General features: G+C 35.3%; 1 protein-coding gene across 9 annotated transcripts in view; it reads left to right on the plus strand.

The window, feature by feature from the left end:
* Window positions 1–18,941, plus strand: part of LOC127946067 (receptor-type tyrosine-protein phosphatase mu) — a 161,278-nt gene that overhangs the window by 16,342 nt on the left and 125,995 nt on the right. For all 9 annotated transcript variants that reach the window (XM_052542364.1, XM_052542358.1, XM_052542366.1 and 6 more), the window contains exon 2: window positions 16,219–16,341. In XM_052542364.1, coding sequence (XP_052398324.1) covers window positions 16,219–16,341 — 123 coding nt within the window. The remainder of the gene's footprint in view (window positions 1–16,218; window positions 16,342–18,941) is intronic.

An 18,941-nucleotide genomic window follows, 5' to 3' on the forward strand; every position in this document is an offset into this window, starting at 1 on the left:
TTAGATTTAAATACAGTAAAGTTATGAAATTATTACAGTTGTTGAAATAGCTGTGAATTTCTGTTAAATAGAAGTCTTGTAACCTTTATAAAGTTCTTCACTGGCACTTTTGATAAATTTAACGCATACTTGATGAATAAAAGTATTGGTTCCTTTTTCAGAAATAAGTATTTGCAATCTCATATGACCAAAAATAGAAATGCAAAACACTGTTTCGATGCCAGTATGAAATATGAATGTGTGTAAATGTCCTCCTGTTGTTCAGGTGTGGTGAAAGTGAGCTGCGGCTCACAGCGAGGGTCATTTTCACAGCAGAAGTCCTTTATTTCTGCTCTAATAACGGCGTATAGAATCCATAAACACGAGAGCGCAGCGCGAGACTGCATGAAATATTCAGCCGTGGGTTGTAAGTTCTGTTTGCAAATTTGTCCTCATGTAATATGTAGCGTCTGTCAGTGTGGTGATGTCCGGGGTCTCTCGCTCGCTCATGCAGACTGTTGTGAGCCGCTGTCGTCTCCTGTCTTTCTTCACAAGATCTGCAGGACAGTCTCTGGAGCGTCTGACATTCAGAGTCTTCAGGCGGTCCTCGCTTCTCCTCACCTCCTTCAGACAAACACCAGCCAAATGTCAGCCAGCCCTCCGAGACGCTCATCCCTCGTTCTCTCCGTCTTCTCTTCCTCTAATCCCTCTCTCTTTGCCAGCCAAGGCACTGCTGGACTCAGACTCAAGCTGGTTGAAGAAGAGGAAGAAGTGGAAGAGTACATTTAGAAAAAGTCATTTCTCAAAGCAGTGAATAGATTATTAGAAAATTCTATTTCTATTCTATTTGCTTCAAAATTTCACATTCTGTTAATTGTCAAATTCTGAATGTAAATGGTTTCTGCATAATTTTTTTTTTGGTTTGTTTCTGCTGTTCTGTTGTTTCAGGGCAAACGTGACTATTCATTACTTTTTTAATTAGATTTTTTTGGTGTTACAGACATTCGTGAAGTCATGTGACTTAGTTACTACAATGCAAAACATTTGGTTTACGATTTACTTGAAACTTTTACTGAAAGGTACTAATTGCTAGTAAATTTGAAAAACAACATTGAAATAAATGTGAAATTTTGAAGTAGTTATACTTCAAAAAAATATTAATTTAATTATAACGTTATGTCTAGTTTTAGATAATATAGTAAATTAATTCCTTTTAGTTTCAGAGTAAATTTACACACTGAAAAAAATGTTTTAGTTTAAAACAAATTTTACTGCAGAATTGCTAGTAAATGTTCAAATAACTGAATTAAATGTGAAATTTTGTAGTAGAAAAACTTAAATTGTATTTTCTTATAACGCATACTTCTATAAACCTTGTGTGAGTATATGTATGTATGTATAATTTTTTTACACAATGTAGTAATGTCTATTTTTAGATAATGAATTAAAATAATTAAAATAATAGAAAAAAATATTAAAATAATAGAATTTACCTTGAAACAGTTTTCACTCAGACATTGCTAGTAAATTTCACAACAAGAAATTTGAATTAAAACTAAATAATATAATACAAATTGTGAATATAGTGAATTAAATTACTAGCTTAATAATTTCTGTCTTTCAGAGTAAATTCAAGCTGAAACATATTTGGCGTAAACTTATTTTGAAACAATTTTTCACAATTGCTAGTGAATTTCATACACGGTTACAAAAATACAACAAGTAACATTGAATTTAGGGTCAAATAAAGTTTGTAGTACAAAAGACTAGATTTTCTTTACTTCAGTAATTATTTAATTTAAGTTAGAAAAATCTATTTATTACAGTGTGTTTGACTAGAACTGGTTTTGATGGAGTAAACCGCTCTCATACTTTCTTCATCCAGTGTAAATGAGTTTGATCTTGTTCAGACTCGAGCCACTCCTCTTAATTATTCTTAGTGGCATGGAGGCCATAAATTAGCCAGGCAAAAGCTAACTAAATGAGTTTCCAGTTATTGTTGGTTTGTGGTGGCTCTATTCCCCTGGTCACTGTTTCCAGAAGAAGGAGAGATCGACGTGCTGATCTCACGACGTCTCCTTTACACTTCAGACCGAGCGTCAGATCAAAGACACGTCTAACAGAGACCGAAGTTAACTCTATAGGGTTGCTTTTGCTGACCTGTGGACTTAAAGGGTTAAATAATCAAGGCTGTTGTGATTTGTCTTATTGATGTCTAATGGAACAATCATAAGCAACAAAAAGATATTCTAAATATGCTGCTCTTTTTAGTTTTATTGTAAAAATACATAATTTTGACTAGTGGTGTAGAAATGTAATTGCATTTTTTCTGATTAAAAGATACTCCGATTCTTTAAAAAAAGAAATTAAGATAAAAAAAAAAAAAGATGGTTGTAGGGCTGCGAAATTTGCCAAGTTTTTTGGTTGTATATCAATATGGCAATAAATATAAATTTTAAAAAATTACTAAAAGTAAACTAATAATAAACAATAGATAATAGCCAAATTAACAAATTTAAACAAATAATAAAAATATTATATTATTGTAAATAAATATTACAATTGTTCTTTGACATTGCTTTTGCAAATTTTTTTGGATAAAGGCATCTGCTAAATGCATAAATGTAAGTAATATTTCAATGTAAAATTCACAAATAAAAAATTATATAATATATTTTACATTCAAGCTGCTAAATTATAATGTTAATGTCTTAATCTTCAAATGTCAAACCATTATTTTTTAAATATTTAAATGTAATTACTTGATGTAATTGTAATTATTAATAGATTTCTATCTTGTTTGGTGTGTTTTGTTCCAGCACTGCTGGAGTGTGATTGAACACAGTGCTGCGCTTCAGATGTTTCTGTGATTCAGTAATGGCAGTCTCAGCGTATAAACACTGCAGTATCTGTGAGAGGATTTCTGAGCTTCATGACGGTGTTAGGGAGCGTTTGCTCTGGGTGGAGCAGGTCTGGCTGCGTTTCCTGAACTTTGCTCATAATCAGAGATCCATTTATAGAAATCAGTGCTGAGACGAGTGAAACATGAGCCCCGGCGGCAGCGTCCCAAAACACTTCTGCTCTGAGAGGTGTGTGTGTGTGTGTGTGACCGCTCGTCTCTTCTCACCGTGTCCAGCTGTGTGAGTGCTGTGGATCTCATCTCTTCATCTGCTGCCTCTCTCCAAACACGGCTAATCACAGCGGAGCGCTAGCTGAGATGATGCTGTTAGCGCCCAGTCCGTCGTTACACCTTTAGTTCCATCCATCCATCATTCCATCCATCTATCTTTCTGTTGTTCTATCCATCATTCTATCCATCTATCATTCCATCCATTCCTCTAGTGTTCTGTCATTCCATCCATCTATCATTATATTGTTCTATCCATTATTCATTCTATTGTTCTATTCCTCTATCGTTCTATCCATCCATCTGTCTATTGTTCTATCCATCTATCATTCCATCCATCTATCGTTCTATTGTTCTATCCATCCATCCATCTATCATTCTATTGTTCTATCCATCATTCTATCCATCTATCATTCCATCCATTCCTCTAGTGTTCTGTCATTCCATCCATCTATCGTTCTATTGTTCTATCCATCATTCTATCCATCTATCATTCCATCCATTCCTCTAGTGTTCTGTCATTCCATCCATCTATCATTCTATTGTTCTATCCATTATTCATTCTATTGTTCTATTCCTCTATCGTTCTATCCATCCATCTGTCTATTGTTCTATCCATCTATCATTCCATCCATCTATCATTCTATTGTTCCATCCATCCATCTATCATTCTATTGTTCTATCCATCTTTCATTCTATTGTTCTATCATCTATCATTCCATCCATCTATCGTTCAATTGTTCTATCCATCTTTCATTCTATTGTTCTATCCATCTATCATTCCATCCATCTATCGTTCTATTGTTCTATCCATCCATCCATCTATCATTCTATTGTTCTATCCATCTTTCATTCTATTGTTCTATCATCTATCATTCCATCCATCTATCGTTCAATTGTTCTATCCATCTTTCATTCTATTGTTCTATCCATCTATCATCCATCCATCTATCATTCTATTGTTCTATCCATCTTTCATTCTATTGTTCTATTCATCTATCGTTCTATCCATCCATCTGTCTATTGTTCTATCCATCTATCATCTATCATTCCATCCATCTATCATTCTATTGTTCTATCCATCTTTCATTCTATTGTTCTATCCATCTATCATCTATAATTCCATCCATCTATCGTTCAATTGTTCTATCCATCTTTCATTCTATCGTTCTATCCATCCATCTGTCTATTGTTCTATCCATCTATCATCTATCATTCCATCCATCTATCATTCTATTGTTCTATCCATCTTTCATTCTATTGTTCTATCCATCTATCATCTATCATTCCATCCATCTATCATTCTATTGTTCTATCCATCTTTCATTCTATTGTTCTATCCATCTATCGTACTATCCATCTATTGTTCTATCCATCCATCTATCATTCTATTTATCTGTTGTTCTATCCATCCATCCATCCATCCATCCATCTATCGTTCTATCCATCTATCATCTATCGTTCTATCCATCTATCATCTATCATTCCATCCATCCCACTATCGTTCTATCCATCAATCTACCAATCTGTCTAATGTTGAGCCGTTTGATTGACAGTTCTGTTTGCTCATATTGAAGAACTGAAATGTAAAAGGTGTCTTGTTTCTAAAACGGACCGATAGCTGTATCCCTGGATGCTGATTGGTCAGCCTAGTGTTCAGATTCCAGGGTTTCCCACACATTGATTAATTTGTGGCAGACCACCACAATATCAAAACTGACCGCCACAAATAGATTTAGCAAAAGGCTTTGACTCCACTGAATAAACGTGAGCACTGCGTGTTTGAAAAACTAAAACCACTGCGAGTGTTTTTAGATCACTGTATTTGAGAAGGAAACCGACAGTATTCAGAACATTTTTGATGTCATTTTGCATGTAATGCTTGATAAGACAGCGTTTGTGAGCCGTTACTGGAGAACCTCTCTCTCTCTCTCTCTCTCTCTCTCTCTCTGCTGCTCTCTCTCTCTCTCTCTCTCTCTCTCTCTCTCTCTCTCTCTCTGCTGCTCTCTCTCTCTCTCTCTCTCTCTCTCTCTCTCTGCTGCTCTCTCTCTCTCTCTCTGCTGCTCTCTCTCTCTCTCTCTCTCTCTCTCTCTGCTGCTCTCTCTCTCTCTCTCTCTCTCTCTCTCTCCCTCTCTCTCTCTCTCTCTCTCTCTCTCTCTCTCTCTCTCTGCTGCTCCTGAAGCTCCTCCTGCTGGCAGAACAGGAATCTGCATGTGTTTGGGACGAGGAGTGCTGCCACTAACAGAGTGCAGGATTCACTCCAACTGTAATGTTTTTAACTCTGTTTTCAAGCAGCCAGTTATTCTTCAGGGTGGCAGTGGTTCATTGTCAACAGGAAGTGCAGATTCTTTCCTTCCTCTCTCTGTTGTTCCGGAGAGGGATCTGATACCCAGGGCATGATCTACAGTGATGAAAGAGAATATTAGGCTGGATTTGTTGGGTCAGATGAGTATAAACGCTCTGATAACCTTCTGTGCAGACGGAGCATCGAGATCATCTCATTCCCTCAGTTTCATGCTCTCACTTAAAGATCATCTGGATTTAGGGAAATATAATCCCGACCGCGCTGAGATTAATCAGAAAACATATTCATCTGCTCAGCCCATCATCCGTTGTCATGTTCTGTGCCTGCGGTCATTAATCACGGCGCGCTGGTCTGTCCATTACTCTGGCAGACTTTATTACGTACGTCACAGCGCTTTGTGTCCTTCTCCAACTCCCTGGACTGAATTAAGCAGCGTTCGACTCTGAAACAGTTAATTATTCTGCTCAAACTTTTCATTTTGTCTCCGCAGCACTTTTTCTCTCTGCTCTTTTGTTTCGGTGGTGGAGGATGACAAATGTTTGTGAAGCCTGGTATTTCCCGCCCGGCTGCACCAGGCTTTTCCTTTTCCTGCCGTTCTCCCCGGAGCCGTATCTCCAGGAAGCAGGGAAGAATGAGTACAGGAGAAGTATGTAAATAATGCCCAGAAATGACCCAATAACACGAGGCACTCACTCATCTACCGTTACTTTAGTTTGATGTATTTCATGTCAGATATTGGAGAAGCATCATACTATTAAATATTCCATTGCTCAGAAGATGCTGTTCTCTGAGCTTTGAGCACAAGTCTGTGTTCCTCTGAGATCTGGTGATCGTGTGTCGAGAAGCGATTGAGATTTAAAGCTCGTGTGGTGAGTTCTGGCAGCAGTGCTGTGTGTGTGTGTGTGTGTGTGTGTGTGTGTGTGTGTGTGTGGGGAGAGGAAACACAGTGATGTTTCTGTAAACCAGCGCTCGGCTCGTTCTCAGCTGGAGGACAGGAAGTGGAGTCTCTTATCTCTGGATGGTGAAGCGTCCAGCAGTCGGTCAGTGTGTCGTGGGAAACCTCTCCAGATGAGAAGCTGTTGGAAGCTCCTGTAGATTCAGATTCATTCAGTCAGGTTTATGCTTCATGTGTTTCAGAACTGGCCAATCAGCATCCAGGATCACAACCCTGTCTTTTAGAATCAAGATATCTTCTAAATTCTGATTCATTTCATGAATTTGACTTGAGTTGAGGTAGCTTACAGCATTGCGATTCAAATTTGAATGCAATTAAAAATGAATTGAAAGTAGAAAATGTTTGTAAAAATTTGAAATTTCAAAATGTTGGTGTAAGTTTTGGAGTTATTTTGATTAAGTAAAAATGACTATAAATCCTGCTAATAGAACACAATACAAACATGAATTTATAACGTTCTGCTAAATATCCTCTTGTGTTCCACATAATAAGATGACATCACGCAGGTTTGTGTGGCCTGCTCTGCTGTCAATCAGTGGAAGTGGGCGGAGTTAGTGAGGTCACGAGGTCGTTGAATCACAGCGGTGTCTGTTCTCTGAAAGAAAGAGGCTCTTTGTGTGCCACACTTGTATTTATTTAGCCATTTTTACAGATCGTATCTGTGCATCATCTGTAATAATCTTCCACATACAGCCATCCAGGATCAAACCGATCCGCCTGGAAACCCAACAAAGCCTCATTGTCCTCCGACGCAGAAGAAATGCATCGCGTCTCCTGATTACTGTGCAATCATTTGACTGTGGACGGAGCATCGATCAGTTCCGGCTTTCTCTCGTCCAGACAGAGAGCCTTTCATCACACAGCTACTCTCCAGATTAGCATTGAATTAGCATTTCAGTCACATGAGTCTGGAGACGAGGAGCTGGAGCCAGAGCCGTGTTCTCTTCTACTGTAAGAGCTCTCTGGTTTAGACTCGAGGACAGAACTCATTAGTGATGTTGACTTCTGCTGCGGAGACCAGCGTCAGACACCAAACCTCTGGTGTGTTGAGCTCCGTATCAAACCGTGTTCAGAGGTTTCCTCTCAAGTCCCTGAGGAGATTCGTGATACTGAGACCGCTAGCGTTATCTTGACTCATTTAACGACACTCTTAAGATCTTATCGGATCTTATCTAATCTTGTCAGATTGTTAGCTTCTCCGTTTCCTTTTGTCTTTTTTAGTTTTATTTCAGGACATCACTAAATGGAAAATTGAGAAAATTTGCCTCGACGGCTTAACTTAATTTAGTGTTCCTTTAGAATCGCGTTTGATGTAGTGTTTTTTTTTTTTAATGCAGCTGATTTATTTTCGACACTGAGAACAGTGAATGTGAAACCGGGCGACTCTAAACTTGACCGGTTTATAATTCACACACTCCAGCCATTAAGTATATTTCAGAGAAAACCGCTTCCTTTCCATAAATCCCTATTATAATCCTCCAAATCAGCTAAACATCGCCTGCAGCTTAAACTCCTGATTGAAGACTGAGACGATGAACACAAATCTATTAAATATTGCCGGGAAAAACAGATGGCCACTCATATGACATCACTTCCTCCATCAGAGGATAAACGGGTCACGGGACGTCGATTAGAGCTGAGTGATTGTCCTTCAAATATTAAATAATGTTTTAAGATTTTAATATGCAGCACTTTTTTTGAAACATTTATTGTGTTCACAGAAGTAGCATTTTTTTTTTGGGGTTAAAGTTTACAATAAAAAAAAAATATATGAAAGAATATAATTTTAAAATATTAAATAAAACTTGTAAATGTTAGTTAAAATAAGAAACAAATAAAAAAAATATTATTAATTAAATAAATATTGTTAAATCTAAACATGAATTTAATTTTAAAATATTACATTTTATCATGTTATTTTAAAATTAATATAACATCGCTTTTTGTTTAGAATTTTTTTATTTTATTTTATGTTTCTCTTTTTGCACATCATATTATTCTGATTTCTGAAGATCATGTGACACTGAAGACTGGAGGAATGATGCTGAAAATACAGAAATAAATTACACTTTAACACAGATTCACACAGAAAACATGTTTTACATTAGAATAATATTTCAGTATTTTTACTGCAAATCTTTTTAAAATCCACTTTAGAATGATTCCGCAGTGTATATAGTATTTAATGCAATTACATCAGATGTAACTCTACTTAAATTACAGAAAAAAATAAGAGTAATCCCCTAATTCAATTACAGTAATAACTTAGTAATGCATTGCATGTTCACAAGTCAAAATGAGTTCATTTCCATGTATACATTTATCAAGTTTTTTTTTTTTTTGTGGTTCAGTCGTGCGCTTGATCAAGTTCATTATATTAAACGATAACATGCTGCTTTTTAAACCTTCTCAAGAATTACTACATCCACTACAGCAGCAGCCTCAAAGAAAGCCCTAGATGTTTGTCTTGCATAATTAAATGAAATTAAAAGGAGTTAAAATGTTTGCTCTAAATAATAAAAAAACAATCGACTCTTGAAGCCATGTGAAGGTTCGCTTCAGAGCACTAGAAAGCTCATTAGTGTTGTTGTTGTTGTTTACCTTCTTGATTCGGAGATCAAACGGGAAACGCTCTGGTTTCTGGAGCGTCGTTTATTCCTCTCGAGTCCTCGCTGCTGGCAGCTTTGGAGGAACTGGGTTTAATTCGGGGAGTCCGGCTCCCCCCGGCCCTGGCTTTGGTTCGGTCCGGCGGCCCGGTGACTCCATTGGCTCTGCTCTGATGGAAGGACTCACTGTCTCGGGTCGGAGGGGGACTGAGGTCTTTCTTCAGAAGGAAGGTCAGGAACAGCGGCGTCTCTTTCTCTCGGTGACCCGTCGCCCCCCCGGTCGCCCCCAGCTAATCGAAGGAGAACAGGCCAGGAATTAATCATTTCTGGAGCGTCCTGATATCGAGCTGCTGCCGCGAAGTGAATCAGTCCAGACAAAAATAAACATCCATCATGCGTCTCTCTGGCAGAGCCACCGGGCGACCAGAAGCACAGACGTGTTGGGGAACATGTTGATTAGTTTGGGCCAAAAAGAGCTGAGCGCTCCAGACGTGTGTGTGTGTGTGTGTGTGTGTGTGCGCGCTAGACGCTTGTTCAGTTTGCTGCCTACTCGCCTTTTATCCAAACTTTTTTACTGTGAATACGAAAGTAGTAGTGTTAAATATTTTTAAATAAGTAAAAAAATTAATATTTTTAAAATGGTAAAAATTATTTGAAATTTTAAAAAGTTTAAATTAACATTAATTTTTATTTTATTTAATTTGTCCTTTTATAGATTTTTTTAAAACATTTATTTATTGTTCAATCACAAATATGTAAATATTAAGTATTTAAAAGTACTTATTATAAAGATAAAAAATTTAATTGTTAAAAATATTAATATATGATTGTCTTTAATTGAAACTTTTTTACTGTGAATCAAAGTTCTTAAATCATATATTTATAAATAATAAAAATATTATTCTAATTATTTTAAAGTACTTAATATTATATTATAAATATAAAACGTTTAAATATTAAGTTATAATTTTAAAATAATTTTATCAACCTTTTGAAATATTTTTCTGTGAATACAGAAGTCTCATTATTTGTTGTTAAAATGTTAAAATATTTAAAGTACTATTCGAAAATAAAACTAAATTACTAAATATTAACATAAAAATAATTTGTAAAATAGTTTTTTTTTCTACAGAAATACCATCATTTGTTGTTAAACTCCACATACTTTAAAAAAAATATAGCATGAATATAATTTTTTTTAATATTCAATTTTATATTACTAGAAATATACAACATTTGTAAATATTAATATTTAATGTTATTTTAAAATCCATTGTCGCCCTTCATTTTATTACAAACTTTTTAGCATTTGTAGCATTTATTTCTTGTTTAAAAAAACGTAAAATGTTTACAGCAAATAAGTTTTATTATACAATAAAAAATATACAAAATATTTTATGCTATTAAAAATATAAAAAATAACATCCAATATTAAAAATAATTTTTAAATATTAACTATATAGTATTATTTAAATAATTTAGTAACCCCCAAAACAGTATTGTTTTTTTTTATTACATAATTAAGATTAATTTTTAGGATTTGTCAGAAATACTAAATTACAGAATCATAAAGTGCAACTCAAATCAGAGCCAGATTGGATGAATTGTTTATGATTCTCATTTATATTCCTTCTGCAGTTTTGGATCAAGGATGATGGTTATTCAGCTCTTCATCATAAAACAGCGTTCAGTCAGAAGACTGTGTTCATCTGCAGAACTCATGACTTCTGATTTATAAAGTGAAATCATGCAGTAACGTGATTCACTGAGTGTGTGTGTGTGTGTGTGTGTGTGTGGATAGCTGATGCACTGGTGAAGTGCTGTGTGTTTCTGGGTCGATGCTAATGTTGTCCAGCGGTGGTCTCCAGGTAGTTAGCAGTAATTGCTAATGGATAATCTTCAGCACTTGTAAATTAGATTTTAAAGAATCACACGGGAAGAATTGATTCTTTCATTTGTGTGTATAGAGTGAACATAATGAACTAGAGCTTTGCATTAACACGCATGGGGTTAGGTGATCTATAAAATCAGGGATACACACACACACACACACACACACACACACACCGACACACACACACACACAATCTTTATATCTGATGCTGTTGAATAGAACTGAATAAAAATAAAAATGTATATTTAATTAAAATATTTTCTGTCCAATTTTATGGTGTTCTTTTTTATATAGTGTTAAATTTAAAGTCTTACAAAATTACTTTATAATAATTATTTCCTTTTTTATTAAATAATATAAATCATTTTTGGTTTTCACCCCAGAAATTTCATTTTGGTGCATACCTACCTGAAATATTTAAATTGAAATATTTTAATTTAACACACCAAAAAAAAAGAAAAAAATATATATATAATTTTTTTTTTTCATAATAATTTGTTAAATGTTTAACAGTTGCATTGATAATTTTTTTATTTTTAGTAAGTGTTTTATTTGGATTATATATATATATATATATATATATATATATATTTTTTATTTAATATATTTTGATTTGACTTTTTTTGGTTGTTAATTTTAAAATGTAAATTTTACAAAATTTTTTGTATGTTTCATTTTCCTATCTTTTATTTAAAATGATCATTTTCCTTTTGATAATTTTATAATTGAATTACAATAAGCTTTTTTCTTCAGTATAAGCTTGTTATCTGAGCATGCGAGCGTTTGCAGAGTTTGTAGCTATAGTTTGAGGCTGTTTTGTTATTCATGCTATCTTGTGCACTAAAGATTAATTTCACCTGTTATTAATGTGAGCTGGAGGTGTCTGTGATGAGAAGGTCAAGCCGGTTTAGCTCCTGACTGTGGTCACACACTCAGATCTGCTGGGCTTTTCTCCCAAATTATTTCTGGATGATGAAAATCTGCTGCTTTGATCTCTGATCGCGTGGCTGTCGTTTAGCGATCGGACGCTCTCCTCTGACTTCATCATCTTTGATCGTTCCCGCTGAGGATCAAGATGTGCTCGAGGAGTTTGGGCATTAATGTCCGCAGTGCTCACATTTACATATTAATGCAAAAAATCAAACAAAATAAACTAGTGAACATCACCTTAACCTTATTTACTAGCCATGGTTATTATAGTTAACTAAAGCCATAACACATATTTTCATTATTTTAAATAAAATAAATGTTAAATGAATTAAATTATAAAATTTTTTAACTGAAATAAAGCATTGTGTTTTTGTATTTATTATAGTAAAAAAAAAAAAAAAAAAAGTATTTTCGCCTATAATTTTAGATACAATTTTTCATCAGTTTTGATGATTTTTGTCTTTTTTTGTAATATTATAATTCTTTTTTTTATATTTTTGGTTTTCACTGTAAAGGTTTAGTAATTTTTTTTCTATACTGTATAGTTTTTTATTTCAGTTTTCAGGTTTTTCAGTTTTATTCTTTATATAATAGGTTTAGATTTAATGTCTAAGAACTTTTACCGAAAATGTTTTTTTTTATCATTATTTTATTATATAAATTCTCAAAGTATTGAAGTATTGACAATTTGAATTAACCTGAATCTTGCCATAAAAAGGTAAAAATATTAAAACATTTTTTTGTGCCAAATTTAATCTTTTTAATGAGCCTTTAATTGAATGTATGATTGGCTGCACTTGCAAAATATTGTTGACTTTATGACCCTCAGAAATATCAAGATTAAGTTTAACTGAGAAACCGAAAGCTTGTTTGTTCTAGAAGAGATGTAGGATTCGTGTAATTAATGCTTTTGTTGAATGAATGACTGAACGGACACAGCTTTGACTTCAGTCTGGTCTTTGGTCCAGTGTTTTATCTTCAGTGCCACATTAAAAATACAACATTGACGTGATGCTGTAATCCGTTTGTGAGGAAGAGTCCTGCATCGGCTGCAATGTTAAAAAATGCAGCACATGTCGGGACTTAAAAGACATGAGAGACCTGCTGAAATATTGAAAACATAAATTTTGTACTGGTGTTGCTTCTGTTTTTCCTTTGGAGAGAAGAAAGAGTCTGGAGACGAGTGAATCGATCGCTGGACGAGAAAACCGACTTTCATGTGAACTCAGACGTCTGAGGGAATGAAGCGTTTGCTCGGGCATCAATTAAAGCAACAGCGCAGCTTTTTCTTGTTTGTTTGGGAAGGTGAGCGGCGATGATCAGACGTGTGTGTGTGTGTGTGTGTGTGTGTGTAGCCTCAGATCTGGCTGGAGTATTGATGTGCCATCAGGCCCTGTGGAAACAGTTTTCGTGTCAGAGTTAATAAGACGCCGCCGCAGACGTCTGGACTCTGTCGAGATACGCAGAGCCTCCAGCGCACCGCGGCATTCTGGGACTGTTTGCACAGATGAGCTAATCGAATGCCTTTTGGACAGCAAAAGGGAGTTTCGTAAATCCCAAAGCTTAGTATAAACTAAAATACTGTGAGAAAAAGGTTCACGTCATATTTCATGCTTGCATCAAAAAAAGACATCATATTTTCCTGATAATTTAACACATTTTACCCCAAAGGTGTCCTCCTTACTTTTAATAATGCCTTATGAAAAAAAAAAAAAAAAAAAAAAAGGAATATATAATTTAATTTATATTACAATATACATGCGACTAAATTGCTATTGAATTTAAATTTTCTGTGGTTCAGTGGTAGAGCATTGCGTTAGCAGCGTAAAAGGTTGTGGGTTCGATTCCCAGGGAACAAAAATAGGTAAAAAAATAAAATAAAATGTATAGCCTGAATAAAAGCATCTGCTAAATGCGTAAATGTATTTATTGACATTTATTTAATTTATTTTTGAATGCCTATATAGTTTTACATTTTTAGTTTTAGACTTTAAATAATTATTAAATAATAAAAAAAATAATTAAAGTATTTAATTTATTTTTATTTTTGTGCTTAAAGTTAAACTAAACATAAATGAACATTTATTTAAATTAATTTTTTATGGTTTCGGTTAACAGTAATGACTCTTGGATGGGTTTCATTAATTTTTTTTATTTTATATATTATGCTTTTCATTCTTCTGGGCACCAGCTGTTTGAATAAAAAGAGATGTATATGTTTATGTGTTAGTTTTCATCTGGCAGCGTGTGTTGGTTCCCATGACTCTACAGTTGTCATGATGTAGGGTGTGATCTAATCTGAACTCCGAACCCTCGTCATCCTGACAGCGACACGCTCCCAGATCAAGGGAATCCCAGCACCAAACCAACCCAAACCACGAGCTGTTTGTTCACAAAATGTAGTTGATCATGTAAAATCTGGCGTCTCGTTTTCACATCAGGGAGCAGAAGATGTTGCATGCTGTCACAATAAAAGAGCAGACGTGAGAGACGCAGTCATTACACTCAAACCCCGACTGCGACGGCCCCAAATAAACTCCCACATTTCAGTCGCGCTTCTTCTGAGCCAGATCCTCCGCTCCTGGCTGTGTGCATCACAAAGATGGTGGAAAAACAGATTGATGCTAAGAAATGTCATGCAAACATCAGAACGCTGAGAGAGAAGGGATGTGATGGATGTTGATACTGGCGGCTGGGACGGGACGGTTGTGCTTTTGTAAAGTAAAGAGCGCTTGTGTTTGTGGCAGCAGATGAGAACGAGTGCGAGCGCTGCGGGTCGACTCGAGGAGAACGAGTGCTGGCTAACACTGATGTTGTTCTCCAGCGGTGTGCAGTGACTGATGAGTGCTGTTGATCAAGCAGGAGATCCATTGATTGACATGTTGAGCAGAATTAATCATTCTTCACACCGACTGAATGAACGAGTCTGTGTGTGAGAGGACCTTCTGCTATCTATCGGTTTATCTATACATCTATTCGGTCCATCATCTATCATCCTGTCCTTTTCATCCATCCATCCATTATTCTGTCCTTTCATCCATCCATCCATCCATCATTCATTCTGTCCTTTCATCCATCCATCCATCCATCATTCATTCTGTCCTTTCATCATCCATCCATCCATCCATCCATCCATCATTCATTCTGTCCTTTCATCCATCCATCCATCCATCCATCCATCATTCATTCTGTCCTTTCATCATTCATCCATCCATCCATCTGTCCTTTTATCATTCATTCATCCATCCATCCATCCTTCTGTCCTTTCATCATCCATCCATCATTCACTTTGTCCATCCATCCATCCTTCTGTCCTTTTATCATTCATCAATCCATCCATCCATCCATCCATCCATCATTCATTTTGTCCATCCATCATCCTTCTGTCCTTTTATCATTCATCCATCCATCCTTCTGTCCTTTTATCATCCATCCATCCATCATTCTGTCCTTTCATCCATCCATCCATCCATCCATCATTCATTCTGTCCTTTCATCCATCCATCCATCATTCACTTTGTCCATCCATCCATCCTTCTGTCCTTTTATCATTCATCAATCCCTCCATCCATCCATCCATCATTCATTTTGTCCATCCATCCATCCTTCTGTCCTTTCATCATCCATCCATCCATCCATCATTCATTCTGTCCTTTCCTCCATCCATCCATCCATCATTCTGTCCTTTCATCCATCTGTCCATCCATCCATCATTCATTTTGTCCATCCATCATCCTTCTGTCCTTTTATCATTCATCCATCCATCCATCCACCCACCCATCCATCCATCATCCATTCTGTCCTTTCATCATCCATCCATCCATCATTCTGTCCTTTTATCATTCATCCATCCATCATTCTGTCCTTTCATCCATCTGTTCATTCATCTATTCTGTCCTTTCATCATCCATCCATCCATCATTCTGTCCTTTTATCATTCATCCATCCATCATTCTGTCCTTTCATCCATCTGTTCATTCATCCATTCTGTCCTTTCATCATCCCTCCAACCCAAATCTTTCAAGACTGTCAAGTTAACATTCCTAAACTTTCTTCTCACATAGCTTTTTTCATTTCAGTTAATTCAAACTCAGCTCTGTTACATTAAAATTCATATTGTAATTCTGCGTCCTGTATCCCACCTCAGTTCAAAAAATTTAGGAATTAGATTTAAAAAGTGTTCTCAATTCCGTTATCAATTAAGCACAATCCTACCATACAATATGCATCATTTACCAACAACAAAATAATTAGTAGTATTCTTCACACTATTTTCTCTGTCCACTAAAAAAATGCATTAACTCAAGAAGTATGATGATTTCCCTCTCTTGCACCATGTTGGCTCTTGGTATTTGGCATGTCCTGCTGATATGGTGTATGTTGGAGTGTGAGTGATTCTGATGTGTGCCCTCCTCTCTGCAGAAGACTGTCTCCTGGAGAAGTCCTACACAGACTGCGGCTACAGTCAAGGCAAAGACGATGACTTCGACTGGGAGCAGATCAACACCAGGCAGAAACCCTCCTCAGAGTCCTGGCTGCCGTCAGGTTCGTGAGTCTACACCAGTCTTTACTGCTTCATAGGATCAGGTGCTCAAGAGCTGGATGTCATGATGAATGACCGGACTCATGCTGATGTGTTTGAATGGAGTTTGAGGCTTCAGGGGATTCATTATTTCAGCATGTGATCAGGGTCGCTTTGATAAACACTGTCGTGTCATTGGCTGGACAGACTCCTGCTATAGCGCTTTAACAGGTTTTAATGAGAAGGTTTAAACTCAACTGATGTGTTCTGCTGAGACGGACAATCGAGTGAGAGAGTCTTGACAGTACAGACTTGGTAAAAATACTGATTTTTGAACATTTATTGTAGTATAATTTATTTACTTTTGAGCAGTTTTTGTTAATATTTTGAATTAGATTAGATTTTAATATTTTCTGTTTTCACTTGAATTTTAGTAATTTAGTATTCATTGATTTAGTAATTAGTTATTTGTTATTTTTAATAGTCTAAGTATTTATAAACTTTTTAGTTGTATTAATTTTAGTAGTCCAAATAAAATAGGATTTTATTTTACTTAACATTTTATTTTAGGTAAATAAAATATTTGTACTTATACATTTTTTTAGTTGTATTTTAGTACTTAAAATAAATGTTAAGTAAAATAAAATACTGGTTTAATATTTACTTAGAAGTAATTACAATCTTTTATTTTTTAGTTGTATTTATTTTAGTGCATAAAATTAAAAAGATTTAATAGTGTTTTATTTTACTTAACATCATTTATCTTAAGTAATTAAAATATTTTTATTTATTTTTTAGTTGTATTTATTTTAGTACTTAAAATTAAAAAGTATTAAATAGTGTTTTATTTTACTTAACATCATTTAAGTAATTAAAATCTTTTTTTAGGACTTTAGTACTTTATTTATTTTAGTACTTCAATTTAAATAGTATTTTTTAAACTTAAAATTTAATTTAAGTAATTAATCTTTATTATTTAATGGTTTTAATTTTAGTTAACGGTAATAACTCTGAAAGGAGGCTTATATGTAGAAATCTTTTCCCTTATATTGTGACATTGTTTATTGTTGAGTCTCTTGTTCTATATTATTTATTTATTTGTATTTATTTATTGGTTTATTTAATAGGGACCATGAATATTCATGAACATTGTATAAATATACACCATGTAAATATGCCAGAATTAGTAACAATAGCTACTTTTCATCTCTAGTCCCTAGTTTCCATTTCAGAGCAGCGCATTGAGCCCAATTATTCTATCTAAGGTTGTTTATGACCCTGTGTTTCAAAACAAATGTCACCATTAGTATAAAGAGAGAATCCATATTTAGAAGCTGTTTTCTGTTGTTCAGATTGTTTAGCATGTATGTTGTCTCATGGTAGTCTCTCAACAGATTTATATTCACTAAAGTCAGGCCCTTTATCATCCAAAGGGGTCTGTAGATTCAAACGATTTCAAGAACTCTGGTTATGATCGTTTTTAAGCAGCACTCATGAAGCTGTTTGTCAGACTCTAATAAACTGTTCCATTAAGCACAGCAGCTTTAGCATTCGCTCTCTTAAATCTGACGCCGAAACATGCAGATCCTCCATCTCTCTAAGGCAAGAACAGGATTAATTGCAAGGACGTGGTTAATTTATCCTCACCGCGCCGGAGTATAAGAATGGAAACAGTGTTGCATTACTGTAAAAAAACAAACCAAACTAGAGATGCACGATATATCGGCCACCATATCGGTATCGGCCAATAAAGGTTAACTTTGTCAGTTAAAGGGTTAATGGTGAGACTTTTTTTTTTTTAAATCAGGCTCTTTAAAAATTAAATACAAATTTGGATTTAGATTTATCGACCAACATATCGATTAACGGCTTTCATATATAAAGAATTATCGGTTATCGGTATTGGCCAAAATGTTCATATCGGTGCATCCCTAAAAAAAAAACCTGTGTCATGTTTTTCAGCAGTGTTAGAAAAGTGAAATGAATGCGCGAAATGTAGATTCAGTTGCTGCTCAAACCATTTTGGACTGCATGAGTATAAAGTTCAACACTCTTCACCAATAAAAAGAAACACCGATATCATGTTTAAAATCAGTTTTACTCATTCATATGGTTGAATTGGATTTTCAAAGGTCATCTAAGACAAAATGGGATTAAATACATAAGGGATATCGGTGTTATTTAACATTTAATTAATGCAAATTTGCATCTCACCGTTTTTATTCGTTTTGAGGAATACTGGATCTGTTACGATTATTAAGACTTAAAGGAGAACTTAACCCAAGCACCTTGCATTTTGAAGTTTTCTCTGTGAAAATGTTTTGCAGTGAGCAACATTTTGCACGCAAATGTGATGTTTGATTCATCGAGCTGCATTCGTTTCACGCTGTGATCTCTGAAACGGCAGATCTGGGTGATTCCTGTGGCCCCGCTGACCACGACGGCCTTCACAGAAGTGGTTCTGGGTGGTAATCGATACGTAAAGCTCATATGAGCGTGACAGACGGCTTGCAGTATTTCACCGCTCTTATCGGTTTAATTCTATTTCATGTCCAGTGAGGTCAAGGGCGCAGGGATATATCTGGCTGGTGTCAGACTGAGCGCTCTGCTTCACACACTTTCA

Source organism: Carassius gibelio, chromosome A24 (genome assembly GCF_023724105.1).
Source record: "Carassius gibelio isolate Cgi1373 ecotype wild population from Czech Republic chromosome A24, carGib1.2-hapl.c, whole genome shotgun sequence".
Lineage (NCBI taxonomy): Eukaryota > Metazoa > Chordata > Actinopteri > Cypriniformes > Cyprinidae > Carassius > Carassius gibelio.